At 38.5% G+C, this 21,949-nt stretch overlaps 1 protein-coding gene across 1 annotated transcript in view; it reads right to left on the bottom strand.

Annotated features, from left to right (window-relative positions):
* Positions 1-13,536, bottom strand: part of paplna (papilin a, proteoglycan-like sulfated glycoprotein) — a 33,300-nt gene extending 19,764 nt beyond the window's left edge. Inside the window, exons 1-7 of the mRNA XM_008288486.1 lie at positions 13,421-13,536; positions 9,232-9,294; positions 7,883-7,986; positions 3,452-3,512; positions 3,046-3,148; positions 2,721-2,851; positions 446-569 (exon numbers count right to left, since the gene is read on the bottom strand). Of these exons, the coding sequence (XP_008286708.1) occupies positions 446-569; positions 2,721-2,851; positions 3,046-3,148; positions 3,452-3,512; positions 7,883-7,986; positions 9,232-9,288 (580 nt within the window). The 5' untranslated portion in view covers positions 9,289-9,294; positions 13,421-13,536. The remainder of the gene's footprint in view (positions 1-445; positions 570-2,720; positions 2,852-3,045; positions 3,149-3,451; positions 3,513-7,882; positions 7,987-9,231; positions 9,295-13,420) is intronic.
* Between the last annotated feature and the right edge of the window lie 8,413 nt (positions 13,537-21,949).

The following is a 21,949-nucleotide window of genomic DNA, read 5'->3' as shown; positions in this document are numbered from 1 at the left end:
TTTGTTTTTGTTTGGTTGGTCGGTTGTTTGTTTTCTGTTTGTTGGTTGTTGTTTTTGGTTGGTCAGTCAGTCAGTTGTTTGTTTTTGGTCGGTCGGTTGGGTTGGTTTGTTTAAATGATTATTTATTTAATAGTTATTTGACCCTAGTGCACCATTACATAGCTGAACATTTATCTGTTATGCCACACCTGTCCATGTCTAAGGTGTTCATGGTCTTTATTATATCTTTATTTTAGCCTTAATGCACTTTTGCATTTCTTGTCTTGCTTCTTTTATGTCTCATTTGTAACCAGCTGCTGCAACATTTAAACTTTCTCCTTCAGAGATCAACAAACTTCATCCTAAAACTGAAGATGACGAAGAGAAACATCTACATCTGTGCTGCTGTGAGATATAGGGTGAATGAAACCATTTGTGCACCAAAATAAAAGACTGTGCGTCTTACCAGTGGTCAGGTCACGGACTTTGAAGCTGTTCTTGACCTGGTGGCAGGACTGTCCGTTGCCCCCACACTGCAGGCAGGGGTCCTCCTGCTGATGAGACTCCAGGATGCTGTCGCAGCCGAGGCGCTAACGTTGGGAAAGATGATGGATTATTTCATGAACATAATGAAAACAGAAATTCAGATTTTTTTTTTCCAGAAAAATGAAACCCCTGCCTCAGCTCTGTTTTTGTTTGTTTGAGTTCATTGTATTTACTTGTCTATTTGACCTACAATACCCCAAACACGCTATTGTGCTTTACCATATTTTTCCAATGAGATAGAAACTTTTTGTTTAGCTTAAGCAATTTTTCTACAGAAACCTGCAAAAGGCAAAACTAAAATCACAGATTATCAGGTTTATGGACCAAACTGATACAAAACCCATTTAACAACTGTTTGTGATAAGAATGACTGTTTCTGTGAACATAATCTCCATTTCAATCCCAAAACCAGGCAAGAAAAACACGATTGGAGATTAAATCTGTTTTTTAAAATCAAATAAAGCGACAATAATGTTTAAAAACGAGCTGATTTTGTGGAGCTGCTGCCGTCAGAGGAGGTGACGTAGACGTGAAGTCGGAGGTCAAACAGTCGAGGTGTTTGGTGACGAAGGGGTTGAAAGGTTGCGACAGTAATTACATGAGAAAAGAGCGAGAGCAGAAGAAGTGTTTGACATTAGCACAGAGTGAAAGTAATCTTTGATCCTGCTGCTCGCCTCCTCCGAATGTGTCGCCTCTGATTAATGAGCTGGAGATATGAACTCAACCTCTGGGAGACTTTCCTGCTTTCATTTACTAAAAAAATCCTGTCATTAGACCTCATCTGCAACACAGATTAGACTTTTGGTTGCTTTTTTTTTTATTATTTTAATCAGACTTTTGAAGCTTCTGCAGTCCCTCAGAATTGGTTAGATTTCACAAAACATATTATTTGAGCTGCCATCTCGAAAATAATGCATCTTAGTTAATTCACATTTAAATGACTGATTATGTAAACACGAAATAGGATGCATTATTTTAAATTTACTTTTGGCATTTCTACCCTGTTTTCATTAGTATTCATGTTATCCCGACTATACGTCAAGCTCTACATGATCACAATACATTCTACATGCAATTATACCTTTCTTCAGCATGTATTTTCTTGTCCAGACGGGAAACCCAGATACAGATCACATGTTACCGTCAGGTATAAAAACATGTCTTCCCCCAGGGGAGCTGAGGAGACGTCAGCAGGAGCGTGTTTGGACAAAAGAAATCTAAATCTCTGTTTAAACTTTTAATCCTACAACAGACTTAAAGTATGTTTGCAGAGTTTAGCGCTTAAGAGGCTAAAAAAGAGCCCCTCTGGCTACGTTATGTAATCAGAAGGGAAAAAATGAGAGTAAACGTCACCTCACCTCTGTAACTTATTTTTAAAATTTTCCTGAAAGAGCCCCTATTGAGCTTTGTTTTGTTTTTTTTAATTTTCTTTTAGTGTTTTAAAGTTTTTTGTGCATGTAAAAGATCTGCATGTCTTATGAAATAATTTTCTCCCACTGAAAATTCTACTTCTTAACTGCCTGAAACGCCTCGTTTAGAGTTTAGGTTTTTCTTCTGTTACTTTGTGACATCACTATGTAACACATTTGCATAAAGCCTGTTTTGGTGGCTAGTTTTTTTTGTTTTTTTTAACAAAAAATTAGTACCTTCCTCGCAGTTTGACATAATTTCCTGGCTAGAATCACTTCTATGACGAGACGTTTTAAGATTTATTAGCTGAGTTTTACTATCTAGCAGAAAAATTACAAAAATCAACAACTTCATTTTGAGTAGTCAAAATTTCTCTTTCTCTGGATTATCACCTATTTCTGAGTAGATTTGATTTTTGAAAGCAAGTTAAGATTCACGTTAAGGTCTAACAAATTTCGTCGTTGCCACCCTCTTTTTATGAACTGTCAGGTGTTCATTCAGGGTTTTTCAGGATTAGAATGAGTCTTTGTAGAGGTGACAACACAGGACAGTACAAATTATTGGTCTACTACAGTAAAAGCAACGAAATTAGATGGAAATCAAAGCATTTTCCTGTTATTTCTGATTATTCGATGAGCAAAAATGTCTGCTATTCTTGAGTAAATTACATCCCAATTAACAAAACTTATTTTATGTTCCTGTCTAAAACCTCACAACACAAAAACTCCTCTATGTATGATAAAACCTTGTTCACTTGTTTGTGTTCTTTTCTGGTTGCAGCCTACCTTGCAGACTCCGTCCACACAAATGTCCCTCCGTCCTGGGTGACAGGGCGTACCGTCGACCACAGCATTGCCGTGGCGGTAGAAGAAGTTCTCTCCTCTCGGCATGCAGATCAGTTCACAGGGGTTCTCAGCTGTCAGAGGGAATTTAAAGTGTTTAGAAATACTGAGAAATAGCAGCTGTCTGGGTTGTTTTCGTAATTGGGGGAAACTCAATCCAAAAATCAACTTATTACCTATAATATACAGTAATTTGTGCAGATTGTTTTGCCTATTTCACGTGAATAAAGTACTAAAGTATTACGTATAGTACTATTTTGCTTCTGACCTCCATAATACGGCAGCCACTTGAAGCGTTTCCCTTGGAAGTCAGTCCCGTCAAACTTGGAGCACTGCTCTTCACGGAAATCCTTTGACCCTTCTGGACAGTCCTGAGTGGAAGCAACAGGATTTAGCAGAGTTAAAAAATCATCAGAGCAGAAATATTTCAAAGTTTGATTAAATATGAAACATTCAGTAAACAGAGAAAGTAAAAAAAATAATGTTTCTGGCACATTTAATTAAGCAAGACACCGAATGTTTGCAGATGATACTTTACTTTGACAGCGAGCTTTTGTATTTTTTACATGTATGCTCACCTTTAAAAGGCCACAGTGATATAAAGTAAGTTTTCATTTCAAAAATAAATCTGTAATACATGGAAATAAGAATGAGTTTCAGTTGTGTTTCATCACCTGGATGTTGCAGGAACTGTAGGACTTGTCTGGTCCCACACAGTTGTGTCCTCCATCCGTCCTGTGTGAACATGAATGAGAGACACTATTAGCTAATCTTTTTATAAATTAGCCCTGCAGCAGAGACAGAGTTTATCACATTTCCTTCTGGGTTATTCCACCTCAAATCATCAGTGAACTTCTGCCCATCTGTCTATGATTTCATTTATCTTAAACGATAGATATTTAAAATGGTATCTTTGACATTTTAGCATGATACATCAAATATGTTCTGAGACAAATTTGCTGAACAAACTGATGCACATTTAGTGTGTTTTATCGCACATTGACAATTGAGGCTATGTACAAGTGACAATATCTCATGAACTAATAAAGATAAAAACCTGAAATGTTACTGTATTCAATTAAGGGTGTTATAGCTAATAATTCATGAGATATTGTCATTCAAACAGATTCTCAAACTGCAATGCGTGAAAAAAGGTATTGAAAGTGGGTTGACAGTTGTTTTATTTTTTTTAATATTATCGCCATATTTTCTGCTATAAACATTTTAGGCAAATCAGAGATGGTAAGGAGAAATTGATGATGATTTAGATGGCTGATCGTACAACAAGGTGAAGAATATTAATGTTTCGCTAGATCTTTAGCATATTCACACAAGTTCAAAAGGGCACTGAAGAGATTTTGTCCTGTGTTTAGAGTAAAGTTAGAAGACTTGTCAGGGACAGATTGAAAAGGTGAGCTGTTGTCAAGTCCGAGACATCCTGACTTTTATCCTGACTTCTAGCGTTGTCTGAGCACCAAAAACTGGATTTAAATCTCCTATAACACAACAGGAGAGCATCTTTATTTGGTTGCTTCTCTGCTCCTAAATGTCCACTGGAATGCCTCTTGAAAGTGCACATCTATTGACCTAATATTTGTACGTTAACTGCTTTAAAACTAAATTCATGTTAAATTGGCTTCAAGTCTAATCTCCGACTCATTTAATATCCCTCGACAAACTACTGGTCAGTTATACAACTTCAGGTTAAAATAAAAAAAAAAAAAGATTGACAAACACGAAAAAGCTAAAAACTGCGAAAGAAAATCTAATTGCAGCAACTTAATTTGTTAAATGTCATCAACCTAAAAACTTGTGTTCATAACTATGGAAATTTTTATGAATACTCTTGAACAATCTTTTCAGATAACGTGGAGAAGCTTGGAACAGCTTCTTCTAATTATCAAGTAAGTGGTAAATAAAAATATCTTGCTGGTTGAACACAGTTTCATTATTAGTTGTCATAACTAAAAGATTGATGCAAATTGTTGCGTCAAGTCTTTTTATTGATCCACAGGGAGGAAACACAAACTCCACACAGGAAGACCTTCTTGCATCCAAGTAAACTGGCCTTCAAGTGTAAATCTGATGCCTTTTCAAGCTACATCTTGTCTCCAATTAGACCCATCGCTGTCAGAAAATCCTCTTTTTGATCTCTGTGCGCTGAAGTTCCATTAAATCCTCACAGTAGCGGGACAGAAGCGGTTAACAAGTAGGTGCAGCGAACGTATGCAAATACAGCTCAGACAGTCTGCAGAAATAACAAGCTGCAGCTCTGACATTAAGCAGCATTCCTCTTTAATCTGCACCTGTAAAGAAAACGAGCTCTCGGCACAGCAGAGGCCTCGACATCAATACCGTCGGTAAACTGTGAGGCAGCGGATCGTCCCATAACTCGTTATTAAGTCATCCGCTAAAGTGTCTGCCCCGGAGGCCGAAAAACAAGCCTCGCTCCTGTCAGCGCGCCAGAACTGAATCTAAAACGGTCGTTCCACGACGACTTTTAATTTAAAACGACACCTGACAGAGATGCAGAGGAAAGTGGCAGTTAAACGCTAAATTGAAACTGACAAAATGATAACCTCGGTGCAACTTGTGAGTCTCCTGGATGGTGAAGGTGAAGTCATTTAAAAAAGAAAGGTGAAATGGGAGTTCCTGTAAAGCACACGGTGATTCAATCTGTGAAATCACTGTATTTAAAAGGTGTGATTCAGGCGAACCTGGCAGACAAGATATGACAGAGTTCAGCCAAGTAGGTAGCAGTGGGCAGGACTCCGTCACTATTATTCACAATTCAGCTGAAGAGGGGAAACTAACAGACACTGACTCACTGGCTGACTGCATGGACATGTTCAGATCCAGCATAGGGAATTGAAAGGACTCGTAAACACATCTATTAGCGCTTCTGCACACACGGCTTCCTTTATGTAATTATTTAATGTAGAAAAACTACACTTTCCAACAGTTTGCTGTCACAGAAATGCACAAAAACAGCAAAAAAAAAAAAAAGGGGGGGAAAAGGGTGAGAGTGAAAACTGTTTGGACTTGTTAAAGTAACAGATCATTATGTCGTGCCTGGTGGGCATCTGTCTTCAAAAAACAAACTTGTTTTTATAAGTTTCTCCCAGTTATTGCTCAGTTAGACACACCTACGTTCTGCTAAGAATTCAATGCCAATAAAATATGGCGCTGATGAAAGAAAGATGACTTTTGGGTACAAAATGGAATTTCCTGATTTGCAGTTAAAGCTAGAATAGAGCTTCGATCACCAAAAGCGTGAAAAGTCTTAAATAACTGCTCGTGAGTTTAATAGGCACATTATTTTAAAAAAACAAAAAAAAAACAAAACAGATTTACACCATTTATTGAAACAAGAAGCTAAATAAGCAGAGAGAGTTTCAGCTTTCCCAAAGTCCAGGAACTATGACGTGTGAAAATAATTAAATCTGAGCTTAAAATCCTGATATTTCATCAACAATTCCTTATTCAACCTGCCCTGTTTAAAAATTAAACAAAAATAAACCATTTGACCTGATTAGATTCTGTAAAAAACATAAAATCCGATGCTCCTCCACACAACCATAAAGCCTTTAGTGATTAATGTGTGGCCGACAGTCACATGACAAGAATTCAGCGAGTATTTGGTTGAACTGCAGGTTGTGTTCACAGAGCAAAGAGGAAACTAATTAAAAGTGTAAGTACACAAAAACAATAAGAATTTTCCATTGTTGAGAACATCTGTGGACAAAAATGTTGTACATGTTGATTCAGTGGTTTTTTTAAAAAATTTGGTTAAATGAATAATCACAGAAATTCAACTGTTTTTTAAATTTATGTCATCCTAACGTTGTCACACTGTACAGGAGACATTTCTGTGTTCTCTCCCCTTCTAGTCATGGTTGTTCTGTTTCCATTGAGGTTCTGGACCGGAAAAAATGAGCCTAAAGTTAATAAAAATATGACAGGACGCCCAGAAAGTGCTTGGAGTTTGGAGGTTTGAAGTTGTATGAGTTGAAATTATGAAACATTTCACACCAAAAAAAAAACAAACCCACAAGCATTAAAAGAAAGTTCAACAAGTGAATGCTAATTAGTCCAGAACAAATTTGGATTTATCTTGTGGGTCGATGGAGTCAAAAAGTTTTTAAACTCAGCTGTGCGAGTTCTTGTACTTTAATGTATTTATTTATTTTAAATGATACCAAAACCTACAGTGTGCAACTTTTGTCTCCCCCTTCTGGCAGCGACAGTAACTACACAAACACTGTTGACTCATGTTTGATTGATTTCTCCTTTAGACTGACTTTCCTCTGAGCTTGTTTTTATTATCTCAAGAATCAGAAACTTTTCTCAGTAGGTTTTTCCACTAAGCTCCGAGCTGCTGTATCTTATAAATTGTTGTTGGTTTTTTTCCTGGAAAGTCGCATTCAGAGAGATTTACCTGCCCCTGACAGGCTTCATCTGCTTTGTGTAAACTCGATTTATTCCCGCAATCCAGCTTTGAGTGGGATTTTATTTATGATGGAGGATTTAACATTTACTATAGTACAGGATCTGACTAATTCCTCCAGCACAAAGAGGCAGATAAGACACACATCACTTCCCACCTCGTGAACACAGATCGCTTTACATGAGGCAACACGCCAGCTGGATTCCTGCAACAACCGCTATGAATACGGTGTTTACAAGGAAAGCTGGCAGCACTGGTGAACACGCTGCAGTCAGACAGAAGACGAGCAGCTCGGAAACCAACCCAAACATGGACGGATTAACACTTTAGCAGATCAAAACGTTCAAATCAATAAATCTTCGGAGCCAAAATAAAGGTGGGCAGACAGAAAGTCCCCATCCGATCCTCTCCAGCGGCCAACACCCACCGCTGAGCAGGCCTTTTATTGTGAAGGGCTCCACCCTGCAGTGTGCTTTGGACGTGAGACAAGCCCTCGTCCTCGTGACTTCAAGGCATTCTTTCACAATCAAGATACAGTCTGTGCCCGTGAACCTCACAATTAGTTTTATTCACACAGGAAAAAAAAACAAACCTGTGTGTGTTCAGGGACTGAACCTCTGTTTGACCGAGTGCGTCCGGGTTTACTCGTGCAACTCACCTGTGAGTGATGCAGCGTCTGGTTCTCACTGTCACTCCGCTGCCACAGCTGCGACTGCAGTCTCCATAAGGACCCCACGACTCCCAGTAATCTCCACCGGGCACCTGAATGCAAACAAAAACAGCAGTTTATACACTTTGCTGCAAAAGCAAATCTATCTACTGTTCCTAAGGCCAAGAATGAACTTTGAAATTCAACTTTTAACCTTTTAACATTCACCCTTTTATTGGAATTTCTTGGCGTACCCAAAAGGAAAAGCTCATAACAGAAGAAATGTAAGAACAAAATGCATGTTTGAGACGTGACTTGGAAAGAAACATCCTCTAGTTTGTAAAAAAAAAAAAGTGCTTGTTTTACAAATGAAATCACCCTACATGACAACAACTGGATCATTTTACCAAAAAAATGACTATATTTATAGAAATCATTAAGGAATAGACACATCATCTGATTTTATGACAATTTCAAAGGAGGAAGTTTGTTTTGTTTAACATCTGAACTGTTTATACTTTAATCATTGTGGTTTCCATATAAACAACTGAATGGTTGAATTGTGGCTCCTATCAAACCCAACTAACTATGTGCAGCAGGTACATATGACCAAAGTTTAACCATTTATGCCTTTATGTGCAATGCTAAGCCATTTTTAACTACACACAAAGAAACAAAAATACAAAATTGTGAAAATTTGGCTGCAATTAAAAGCATTAAAACACAGTGTGATACGGTGAGGATAAAAAAACTGTCAAATTTGTGAAGATGACGCAAACATCTGTAAAATAGTAATATTTTTAACTGCCTTAAATACTGTGAGTATAAGTATAAGTAATTTTAAACTGAAAGACATGAACACATTTTAGGAAAATGCCACTTTTTTTTGCAATTCTACTTTTTCTATTTCTTTTAAACACTGTTAGGTTTAATTTAATCAACAAAACGTATGCATTGAACTGTAACTTTATATTTTGTAACTAAAACTACCATTAATTCTCATTAATAAAAAAATCAGTCAGTGTCTTGCTTCATCGACAAATAGTTGAATTCTCACCTTCAGATATTCAGCGTGCAGGTGTCAAAGGAAAAGCAGCAAATCCTCATATTTTAGAACCAGTAAATGTCAAGATTGTGCTCCAGAAAACAACTTGTATGATAATTCTGTGTCATCTAAACAACTAATTGATTAGCCAGTTGGTTGTTGCAGCTCTATGTTATAAATTAACTGCTGTACAAATTGCATTCATTTAAAAAAAGGAATGTGAATTAGAAAAAAGTCATTGGAGTCTTGCACAGAGCCTTTGGTCTTTCTTAGGAGTACGTATTCATTTCCAGTGGATCGACTGGGAGTTTACCGTGAATGCAGGAGCCAGGAGCAGCTGAAGGATTACCAGAGGAAGCAGCATCTTCATTGTTCCCTGTGGAGAGAAAAAAAAAAAAAGAGTTAGTCACTGTGACTAATAAAGGCTATTACACATGGAGCAGCGTTCTCGGAAACAAGCCAGGGCAACGGGAGTGAAACAGTAATTGATGGGATGTGTGCGACTCAGGCCAACACATATAAAACGGAGCTCGAAGGGCTGAAGAAGACGCAAAAGGTCTCTGAGCAGATCTGTTCTGGCTGACAGTCGGGAAACCTCAGTTCTGTTGCCCTGCGGCGCTTCCTAAAACATTTCCAAGTGTATAAATCAGCCGTAAATCAGTGGGAGTGTGGTGCTGAGTGGCGTATGAAGACAAAAACATTTGGGCAGGCGCTAATTATCGATTAAGGTGATGCCAAAACACGTTTAAATTGATCTTTTTAACTATTTCTTGAACATATACTTGACGTAAAAGGCGTCACATGCACTCGTAGCTATGCGGCTAAAAATATGAAGCTCACACAACGTGCCAAAAACCGCGGTTCCTCGAACGGCCACTAGAGGCTGGCTATGAAAGTGAGTCAATCCCCATAGACCTCCATGTTAAAATGTTCAACTCTGCAGCAGGAATAAACACGTTTACAGCCTGGTATATAAACAGTTTGGGTCTCTATAGCTAACTTACACATTTATGAAAACTGTACCGGGGGAATTTTTAGAGGATTCATGCATTTAAATTTTTATCAAGACCTGAAATTAGGGCCACTTTGAATTACAGGTCAGTACAGTCAAAGGACAGTCCATCCACTCTTATATACAGCCTGTACTCTTAACAGGCAGGAAGTCCTCAGAGTAAAAGTTAAAAGCTGAGATGTGCAGACCTGGACAACAAAGCCTTCAGAAACCCAACCAGACGTAACAAAAGTGTTTTTTAACTAAAGTGTAATGTACATTGTGTGAAGGTTGCAGTCATGAGTGTGTGTTATGTCTATGATTAAGAGTCCGCCTGCGTGTATATGGATATGTTTAATACAGATTCACATTGTATCAGGGTGCTACAGCTTGAAGATGAGATGCTGTGATTTAGATTTAGATTAAAATACAAAGTTTTCTTGATGATGTTAACATTCTGTTTTATTATTATTACATTAAAAAACATCAAAGTAACTGTACATTCACTGAGCTGCTAGTGACCATTAATTAAAGCCATTCATCAACCACAACAAGCTCAACAAGCTCACTGATGAGTCAAGACTCGGAGTTGACTGATGTGATTTTGTTGGGGTCAAACCAACACTTATTATTAGTTGTAAGAGGTCGCACTGACCCTCAGATCTAACATGGATTGTGCTGAAATCAGGAAATACTCCTGAGATGCATCAAGCACAACGGCGCAGGACATCTGGAGATTTTAGAACTTCTGGGAAATCAAGTAGAAAACAAAGAACCTCCAAAGTCCAGCAGCTGCTATTTTAGCTACAGCTCTATTAATTATGTATTATAAAGTTGTAGATGATGGAGAATCTCTAAACCGTTGTTGAAGCCTGGACCCTCACATATTTGTCTGATGATGAGTGAACAAAACAGAAAGCATGCATCGGCCTCAATCAACAAGCTCAATCAACAAAAATGCACCAACGCTGACTTGCTTTTGGATTTTTCAGATTTTGATAAACATCAGAAACGACCATGTTTACCCACGAAAATTCAAATAATGACGCAATTCTGTAGGTTCATGACTTACTCTCTCCCACAATCTGATTCCTGAAACCCCAGATCAGACCACAGCTTTACTACAGGCTCAGGTTCAGTTAAGGTAACATCAAGGTTTGACGTTTAGTCTTCTGTGAAAAAGTTTTGGTTGATGGTCACACAAAACAAAACATTCTCATATTTCATTTGGACTTTGGGACACAGTGATGGATGCGTTTCACTATTTTCTGACTTTTTATTGAATAACTGATTATTAAAACAATAACTGCCAGATTTATGAACAATAAAATAATCATTAAATCAGCTCTGAGGCAGTTTAAAGTCTCTAAAATTAGTCTTAGGTGGATTTATAAGCCAGAGTAAAGTGAAGAAAAGCCTTTGGAGCTGCTCTTTAAACAGCAGCCTTATCATTTCCGTCTGCTATCTGTCACTTAATTGCTTAACTGGGCTAAAACTGTTTCCTTTGTTGCATGTGCAGAGTTTGTTTGTTTTTTCCAGGGCAAATGGCGGCTTTCCTGAGAGACAGAAGGGGGTCGACTGGAGCTGCCAAACCACCTCTGACCTGCAGCCACGACCACCGGCTGATGTTACCCCACAGCGGACCGGGGAGTCGTCCCGTCTGTCTCAAACAAACACTCGCTGCGCCAAGAGGCTCAAATTGAGCAACTTAATGGTGTAATGGGGCTGGGTGGCGGCAATCTGAGCTGCTGCTCTGTCTGGACCCGCAGGAATCGTTCACCTCTTAATGTGATGAACCTCCCACAAAATGACAGACGCACAAAGTCGGGCTGCAGCCAACGTTTAATCCGTTATCGACTGATGAGCTGACTGTTTCTCAAAACGTGCATAAAATGTAAAAAACAGCAGAAGAAGTTTAAAGAGCTCGAGGTGACGTCATTAAATTACCTGCACCGTAAAGGAAGCGTATTTGAGCTGCAGTCGAAGTAAAATACTGTTTATCTCACTTCTCTTTCTGCTTTGTTGATGGCAGGTTACTTTCATGGATTCTATTAACTTGAAATTATAGTTTGTCCCTTTGAACTCGGGTTCTAGTTTCTGCTCAAGTGCAAAAATGGAGGTTAGCGTTTCACCTTTCTTCACTTTTCTCTGCTGCAGCTCCTGTTTTTTTAAGAAGTTGGATTATAGATTTACAACAAGAAGAGCAATAAGTTTAAGAAGAAAAACAAGTTTTACATTTTATTTTCATACTTAGGTTGGAAATCTTGGAAACTTTCCTAAAAAATCAAGCTGCAGAAACACTCATTTGAGATTTAAGTACATCTAATTTAAACCAGCAGCTTTAATATTACCTGTTAACTTAATTTGGGGAACTCAGTGCTTGTTACCAATTGAAGTAATTCAGTGTGTTTTGTTTGGTCCAAACCCAGAAATATTCAATTTACTATCACATAAATCAGAAAAGCAGCAAACTGTCACATTAGTGAAAGTGAAATTGGGTAATATTTGACATTTTTTGCTTAATAAATGGTCTTAACTGATAAACTAACTGTAAAAATTCATCAGATTACATCACATCAGATCATTTCAGGAACAATAAATGATGAGTTCAGGTACAGTCACTGTTTTTAAAATGAAATCCTCCAAATCGATTCAAAACTGAGGCATGATTTCGAGGATAAAAGCTCCTGAGCAACATGACTTCTAATAAACGTATTATTATTATATCACTGGTTTACATCACACACAACAATAGTCCCCCGTAAAACCCAAACAAAGAACCACTCCCTCACATTTCACAGAACAGTTCTAATTACAGGCTCCAATGGCTTAAATCTTTATCACAGCTAATTTCTCAGTTGACATTTGACAAACCTGAGGCGGATCCTGACCACAATCAGCCACTAATGTGTTTAGAAACTCCCTGTGAGTTTCTGCATCCCTGTTCCAGCTCATAAAGCCTTCAGCCTCAGGCCACTACCTGCCTTTATGCCAGTAAATTAACAATTATTAGTCAGTGAGGGAGGGCAGGCAGGGTCCTGTGTCAGTCTGGAACATGATCCAGAAGTCCAACGGAAGAGTCATTTATTGTGTTTCTGCAATGATTTATGAATAATCTGAGTTCATTCTTGGGTTTGGTCGCATCCAAAGTGTCTCTTAAGGTTATCTGATGTAGGTTTTGTCTAAAAGTTGGAGACCTGCTTTATTCTCCTGTTGTATCCCCACATGAGCGCACAAAGTTTGTTTTACGCGTCCTGTGGTGTCACATCCATGTTTCTGCCATTATTTTAGTCGCTTCTCTTGAAATAAATAGTTCAATCAGTCTATAAAACAACTTTTTTCCCCCCTAATCTACTCTAATAAAGTTTTTCGTGTCGCTGCGCAATCACTTCTTCCAAAGTGCCAAAAAAAAATACGCACTTTCTTCCAAATCTCTGTTATCCAAAGAGAATCTGACACACACAAAACAAGCCTTGGTTGAGGTTTAGAAGAGTCACATTTGGCTACTCACCCTGCTCAGTGGTTCTAAACGCGGTTTCTTGGAGAGCCAAACCGGCGGACGGTGCGGGGCGCAGCTGGTTTCTCTCCGGAGCTCTGACTTGAAGATGCGTCTGGAGCGAAGCGCAGCGTCCTGGATATATGAGGAGGGTTCTCTGACTGGGAACCTTTGTATCGCTCTCTCTCTCTCTCTCTCTCTGACAGGAAACCGAGCAGAGAAAGTCCCCCGTTGGTTAAACCTCCTCCGCGGCGTCATCAGCGCGCTTCTCCACCGTCCAGCCCAATTACTGCCCCTCCTGACAGCGATGGCGACCCCCCCTTCTTTTTACGCGCAGTCTGTAATTTCTCACTGTAAAAATAACAGTTAATCAACGTGTTCGTTTGTTGTAAGCTCCCCAAGAGCGTAAAAAAGTCGCCCCTTGTCTGGAACCACCGCGTTATTATGGCGCTCTCCCACTGTTGTAATACCAGGGTAACCATCCGCTGGGAGTTCTGGTTCTGATGGGAGGCTGGGCCACAATTTCTGGCTGCAAATGGGTCCCAAATGTTACCTGTCAAGTCCAGTTAATTGGGTTGTACAGTGTGTTGGTTGAACTTTTGTGTTTTGTTGACATTTTTCTTTAAATATAGTTTTCTTCCTTTGCTTCTGACCTCATTAGGTGCAGTAAAGGACGCTTCATTTGGCTCCAACCGAGCTTGTACAGTTGACTAAATACTGAAGTGAAGCCTTGTAATTAGGAAACCAGTTATAATTAATGTAGTGTGCACTGGAATATACCACACACACACACACACACACACACATACATACACACACACATACATACACACACACACACACACACACACATACGAAAAAAAAAATACTTACAAAAAAAATTAAAAAAAAGACAATTTACTCTTATTTTACACATTTTCACTGTTTTGTTCCATTATGGAAAATAACTTGTAAAATTACAGAAAAAAAACATACATTTCCATGTTAACCCCACAAAAACTGGCCAATGTACTCTGGCAAAAAACAAACAAAAAAAAAGTGTATATTAGGGATTATTTTTTATTTAACAGATTTTCCCTTTTTGCTGAATTATTATTAATAATATCTACATTTCTACTGTAATTTGTTAAAATGCAGGTCAAAACTGTAAATAATGTCATCCATAAAAAATAAAAAAATATTAGAAATGGTGATTTGATATGTGACTGTAAAGTTACACCTTATTTATTATATTTAAATTAGCAAAAATGTAACATATATATGTAATTGTACTATTTTTAGGTGATGTAAATGCAGCAAAACTGTTTCAATCAGTTCAACATTATCAGAGAATCAGTTTCTATTTGCAAGCTGCAGTTTTTTTGATGTTAATAGGAATCACAGTGTTGACCTGTGTTATTGCATTTAAAATCAGCACTTTCCCCCCCCCTTTTACTGGATAATATCACTAATTTGCCAAAACAGGAAAATCTAAAATAAAAATATATATTATTTCTAATTTTTCAGTTCTGAATTTACAGAATTTTTCTTTCAAATAATGTCAAATATCTGTAGAATAGTGGTTGTGCTGATTTTAACAGTGAAAATAGCCAAATGATGTAAAAGACAAACTGTCATTTATAAAAGTAGAGATTTTTGATGTGAACATTGTTTACCAGCTTTGACTTGTTTTTAATGTTAACATGTAAAGTAATACTGACACTAAACTGTTTTAAAACAAAAACTACAGTTTAAAACCTGTTTTTTTACAGTGTACTTTAAATGGCTCACCAACAACCTGGTGGCTGCTGGATGCTTTTAAACTAGTCTGACAAGATCACTTAAATGGAAATGGAATTATTAACAATTACAACACAACTTTGAACATTTTTTCTTTGTGAGAAAAATCATGTGATCTGTGTTTTACAGTGTAGTTAAAAGCCAGAAATAACTGCATCAACTGTACAAACATGATAATATATGACAGCTTTGACTTTGATGTTTTCAGCTCATTCTGTCATTTGAAATAACTGATCTTTTGATGCATGTCTACATTGCGGTGTTGCTATTTCCGCTCCATCACTGCCTCACAGTGGAGGTAAAATAACAGCAGCTCTGTGTCCGTACTGTACGCGCTGCACAGGCAGATGTTTTACATTTTGGAGAGCTAAAGATGGCAGATTTGACTTTTTTCTGGGTAGTTCGGTGTCTGTTTGATGGTCCATTGAGCGTCTGTGGTCTGGTGGCGTCTCCGCTGACATGAGGCGAGTTTCCTGCCTCCACAGAGCTTCTGGTCACCTGTCAGCCGCTGGGATCTGACATACTCAGACTCGTGAGTCACTGCGTCTGGCTCAAATATGAAAAATAATCTCCCGGCGTAGGCAGATGAACAAACATGTGGGTTTTGGTGACATATTTGGTGTTTAAACGTTTTGTCTTCTGGTCTGGAGGCCACAGTTTGTTCACACTCTTTCTGAAAGAATCCCAGGAATATAAAAATTCAAAACATGATGTAAAAACTGCAGCACACAGCTTGAGACAAAAACGCATCACACCCAAGATGTATTTTAACATAAGCCCATAAGTACATGCCCTCAAACTTTGGGGTGTTTGTTTTCAGAAGCCAGTTGGGATGTTTTAGAACGAGAGCAGAGGAAGAAGAAGTCCTCTTTGGGAAACATCTTGGCAGATGTTTAAACATAGCTCTGCTTGTGTCTGTAGTGGTTTCCTCTTTAAAACCAGAAATAATCACTTTTCTATGTTGTTTTCATGCATTTTTAACATGTTTGAGCAATTAAACTGTCAGAGTTTCCTACAGGCTCAAGTTTTACAGTTTTGGTTTGAGATCGGACTTTAGAATTGTGAGATAAAGATAAACTCGTTGTTTATCTTTTTATCTCTAATTGTGTGTTTGGCTGCGAGTCAGATTGATATATCAGCTCGATGACACTTCCTAAATTTAGGAGAAATGCTCGTAAACAAAAACAACAGTTAGACTAAAGCTGCAAAACAAACAACAAACTTTCAGACGCTGTACATCTGATTGGTGAAGACAGATATTTTTATATTTCATACTAGTGTGTTTGGATTTGTGTTACTGAAGTTAAAGTTCTACATCAGTGCACCGGACAGGTCAAAACTGGAATATTAATTAGATCTTTTATGTTTGGCCATACCTGCGATGGACTGGTGACCTGTCCAGGGTGTCCCCTGCCTTCACCCTATGTCGGCTGGGATAGACTCCAGCCCCCCATGAGCCTCGTGAGGATTAAGCGGTGTGTAGATAATGGATGGATGTTTGGCCATAATATTACTCAACTTTTCCATCCATCCATTATCTATACACCGCTTAATCCTCACTAGGGTCATGGGGGGCTGGAGTCTATCCCAGCTGACTCAGGGTGAAGGCAGGGGACACCCTGGACAGGTCACCAGTCTATCACAGGGCTACACTTAGAGACAGACAACCAAGCACACTCACATTCACACCTACGGACAATTTAGAATCACCAATTAACCTCAACATGTTTTTGGACTGTGTGGGAGGAAGCCGGAGAACCCGGAGAGAACCCACGCTATAGGGGGAGAACATGCAAACTCCACGCAGAAAGAGTGTGAGGGTGTCCTCACCGGGACGCGAACCGGCGACCTTCTTGCTGCGAGGCAACAGTGCTACCAAATGCAGCCCTTACTCAACTTTTACTGTATTTAAATGTTTAAATTGGCAATAAATACTGTAATTTTTGCTGTTAGTTCTAATAAAAGTTATATATATTAATGATAGAAAAATTATGCATATTTTTAAACTGTTATTATACAGATTCTCTCTGTTTCGTTAAAGAATATCTTGGAAAAAATTCAGAAAAAGTATTAATTGATATGTAAAGAGAGGAAAATTGTTTATGTTATTTTTTTCTTTTACTGTATTTAAACTTCAAATAATAGTTATTTTACATGTATTTGTTGTTTTTTCAGAAATAATGTATATTAAGTGTAGAAAATGGTAAATATATATATTTTAAAACGGTTATTTTATGAATTTTTTTCTATTGTTGAAAAATGTCCAATAAAATCATAGAAAAAAAATGTAGTAATTTGCTGTTGACAGCAAAAACCAACAGAAATGACCAAAACTGCAATGGTCATAAAATTACACTTTACATTTATTTATTTATTTTTACTTTCTTCAATATTTCTTCAAACATTTTACAGATATTTGCTGTTATGTTAAAGAAAAAAAATGTTTATAAAGGATAGAGAAATGATCGATAACTGCTATTTTAAAGAGTTTCCCTGTTTTGGCAAATATCATCTAGAAAAATTCTGAAAATACTGAGTGGAAAGAAATTAAATAAAATTAAAAATGAGTTCTTTTACAAATAGCAATTTGTTCTTTTGTCATGTGTGACTGTAAAACGAAACAGTTGGACTGTATTTAAATGGTTTGGAGGAAGCAGCAGGTGTTTTGTGCTGATGGTTCTTCTGGACTCAAACACAATAAACCGACTTTGTTGAACAGTTTGGCAGGTTTTTGTTGCAGCATTGTGACATTTTTCAGCAGAAGCAGTGACGCTCTGAGCAACGCTCTGCTGGGAAATTCACGTGGATGTTATTTTGTCACCTACCTAAACGTCGCTGTAGCAGGTTTCACTGACGGCCTCGTTCAGCGGGACAATGATCCCTGATACACTGCAAACATTGTTCTGGAGCAGTTTGAAGAACACGACACACGTGGAAACAAGAACTGGCAGATGAAGGGATGATAATAAAGATTGTTGTGCAGCAAATACAATCTCCACATTTGTTTTTTTTTTTTAACAGATAAAGCACCTGGTAGCAGTAACAACCCCAAAACAAACTCACTCCTGGACTTTACGAATGAGTAAAAGAGATCTTGATTTAAAATGTAAATGAAAAACAACATGTTGTCTGCCTTTGTGAAGCTGACCAATAGATTTTTATGTACAGTCGTCCTCAAATGTATTCATATCTTCATATTAAAGAAGGAAAAACACAGCTGTCACTGAAATAAGTTGAAATTGACAAAAGTAATAATAATAATAATAAAAATAAAATTAATGAACATCATGACGTTGCTATTGTGGTTCAACAGAAATGTTAAAAAACAAAAAAACAAACAGACACTCTGCTGCTCATCAGCAAAGTGCTGTAATTTGTCCGGGACAGTTTTGTTTTTTTAAATTATTCTTTTCGACCACAGTTCAAAACTAATGCATTATTTCACTAAATTAGAATTTAACAATTTTTTTATTTTTTTTTACCACCTTTTCCAGTTTCTAGTTATTTGAGTGATTATTGTGAATTTTGTCTTTTCTTTAATGGAAGGGTGTGAACACATTTGAGGACGACTAGATTGATTTAAAACTGCAGCTTTGGACTTCATATCACTACAAGTTTTGGAGAAATAAAAATGCTTTAAGTGAAAGTTTCTGCTTGTAAAAAACGACATAAAACAAAGGAAAAAATAACACAAAAAAGGAACGTGGCATCAGACGGATACGTTAGTGGTCGACTTGTATTGGAGCTTATGTAGAAACCAGGTTATACAAGAAAGAGCAAAATAAAAACGGCAGCATCTCTAGTTTTTTTTTGCATCAATTCTGACACTTTTAAAAACATTTTAGTGTTAAATCAGCGATTTAATGCTTCGATTTGTCTGTAAACAGCACAGATTTGCACATGATGCAAAAAGCCTTTAAACTGAAGCATTCCTGAACGGCAGCAGGTAGTTTATTGAACGACACACATTGAAGCATGTGTTTTCCTTGAAGGCTTCGTTCTTTGAGGAGGGAGGCACCTCAAAGTCCCACATCGAGGGCAAGAAGGGATAATCAGGTATTTTTAGGACTTTGCTCTACAAATACCAAATATACATGACCACCCACTTAAAAATAATATCCAGTGCTGTTTATCCAATAAACTCTTTACGGGGCAGTGCATCCCAGTTCAAGGGATGCTGTTTTAATTATAGAAACCTAATGAGCACAATGTCTTATGCATAATCTTTTGAAAAAGCCCCTTTTTTTAACCAGAGTCCACATTTTCCGCACACATTTCATAGAGACCTCCAGTTCTGACTCCTGTCGTTAAGTCTAGCCGTGGCTTTAAAAGGAGCTCTAAGCCACAGGATTTAAGTTACATTCAAATTACTAAGCTTTACATCCATCCTCCCACAGACATAAAATGTACACATATGCTCAGTCAGAAGAAAAAAAAAAAAAAAACAGAACCTCTACATGTGAAAGAAAACAGCTGTGCCCAGTTTAGCCTGCATGCCCACCCAGTCTTTAGAAAATCTCCGGCAACAACAGCAGTTTTTTCCGTCCGGCCTTGTTTCCCTCCAGGACCCTGTGTCCACATCCAGGCGTCTCAGAGTTGCCGGCTGAGCTTCTGCGCCTGCCTCTCCTTGGCGTTGAAGGCGTACTTTGTGTCCTGGAGCTGTTCTATAATCTCCTTGGCCTCCTTCATCTCCACGGCGAGCTGGTGGTACTTCTCCACCAGCTCCTGGTTCTCTCTCCGGAGCTCCACCACCAGCTGGCTCAGCTCCTCGCTCTGCTTCCCGCAGTGCAGCTTCAGCTGCTCCATCTCCGACAGCGTCTCCTCCATGCGCTTCACCAGGCTCTCCAGCTTGTCCTTAGACATCTTGTATGGAGTTTCTTTGCGTCTCTTTTCTTTTCGTGTCCTTTCTCCCGCGTCGCCTGTCAGTGACTAATGAAGTCTAATCCTCAGTTTCTTACTTGCAGCAGACGTCCCTCCCTGCACTATAATCCCCTTAGCAGAGCTATCCTGGGAAACCTGTAACGTACTCAGGTGTGACACTCAGCCACAAAGTCTGCTGCATAAGTCCATAACATGCACAGAGTGACTGACAGATAAGCTCTGCTCACTCTGTAGCTGCATGCACACGTTTACAGGCCTACAAAGAAATGTGGCGTCTAATTTAACCTGTGACGAAACTCAAAAACACATTTTGGTCAATGTTACTATACTTTGCTGGATTAGTTTTACCCTCCAGAGCTTCTGCTGAGAAGCATCCCCACATCATAATGCTGCCACCACCGTGCTTCACATCATGATGCTGCCACCACCGTGCTTCACATGATGATGTCACCACTACACTTCACATCATCATCATGTGAAGCATGGTGGTGATGATGATGCTTCACATGATGATGCCACCACTACACTTCACATCATGATGCTGCCACCACCGTGCTTCACATCATGATGCTGCCTCTACACTTCACATCATCATCATCATCATCATGTGAAGCAGGGTGGTGGTGCCACCATGATGATGATGATGCTTCACATGTTGATGCCACCACTACACTTCACATCATAATGCAGCCACTATGCTTTGCATCATGAAACAATATTAGCAGTTATTTAGATTTGGCTGTCTAGGCCAACCTTCGTTCCCTACACACATCAGTGATCCTTGGGTAGTCAGTTGTCCTTCACTGGACCACTTTTGTTAACTACTGCATACCTAGAACACCCCATAAAGCCTGCTGTTTTGAAGGCTCTGACTAAGCCATCCAGCCATCACTTTTTGGTCCTTTCAGTGCTCATTTTTCCTGCTTCAAACACATCAGTTTCCAGAAAAAGACTGTTCACCTACTACCTGATATATCCTACTTCTTGTCAGGTGTCTTAATAATGAGATAATGCTATTCACGTCACCTGTCAGTGGTTTGACGTTTTTTTCAAATCCATCTGCTGGGAGTGGAGAGTTTTTCTTGACTCCTCTGAAATGTGAGATAAGGCGTTACTGGCTGGGATATCCTGACTTGTGTGGACGCCTGTCCCAGTCTAACAGTTTTCTTACACAAGTGAGATGTGGAAACTTAAAGCCTTTAGATACATAATATGTGATTGCACTTACCATAATTGCCGTCGTTCTCACATGCTATACTGCTGTGGTGACGCTGTGTCTAGAGTTTGGCAGTGCTGATGCTGATGCATTGCTGCAAAGGGTGAAAAACGGACTCCTCTGGGCTGCCAACATCACAACTGCCATCTCTCCAGAGCAGAAATCATGACCTGTTCCCACGGACAAGAGCAGATAATACAGTGTTACAGGCGAAAACAATAAAACAACACACATTTAACATGGAACAAACAGGCTGAAAGCAGCAACAAAAAAAGGGAAAAAAGGCAGAAATAAAAGATGGATTATAAGTATTTAGAAAAATAGGAGTATAAATGTGTGGGGGCATGTTTGTATGTAGATATGTGTAGAGTATAATTATGACAGATGTGCTTTCTACCTGCTTTGATGTAAATTCTGCTTATTTCAGTTGTTAAGTATGAGCATAAATGTGACTAAACTGGCTCAATGTTATTATCACTCAGCATTAGTATGAATTAATGTAACTGTTCATGACTGCAACTTGCTAACATGTAAATGAACGAGGGAATAATGAACTCTCTATGGTAGCTGGACAACCATTGTCCTAATGTGCTGTTTGTGCTGCTGATTGGTACATTTTAGTGCAAAATAATTGCATAATAATGGAGCCACAATTCTTCTCCAAAGTT

The sequence above is a fragment of the Stegastes partitus genome, unplaced genomic scaffold (genome assembly GCF_000690725.1).
Source record: "Stegastes partitus isolate 25-593 unplaced genomic scaffold, Stegastes_partitus-1.0.2 Scaffold560, whole genome shotgun sequence".
Classification (NCBI taxonomy): Eukaryota; Metazoa; Chordata; class Actinopteri; family Pomacentridae; genus Stegastes; species Stegastes partitus.
This window is presented reverse-complemented; position numbering and strand designations above follow the sequence as displayed.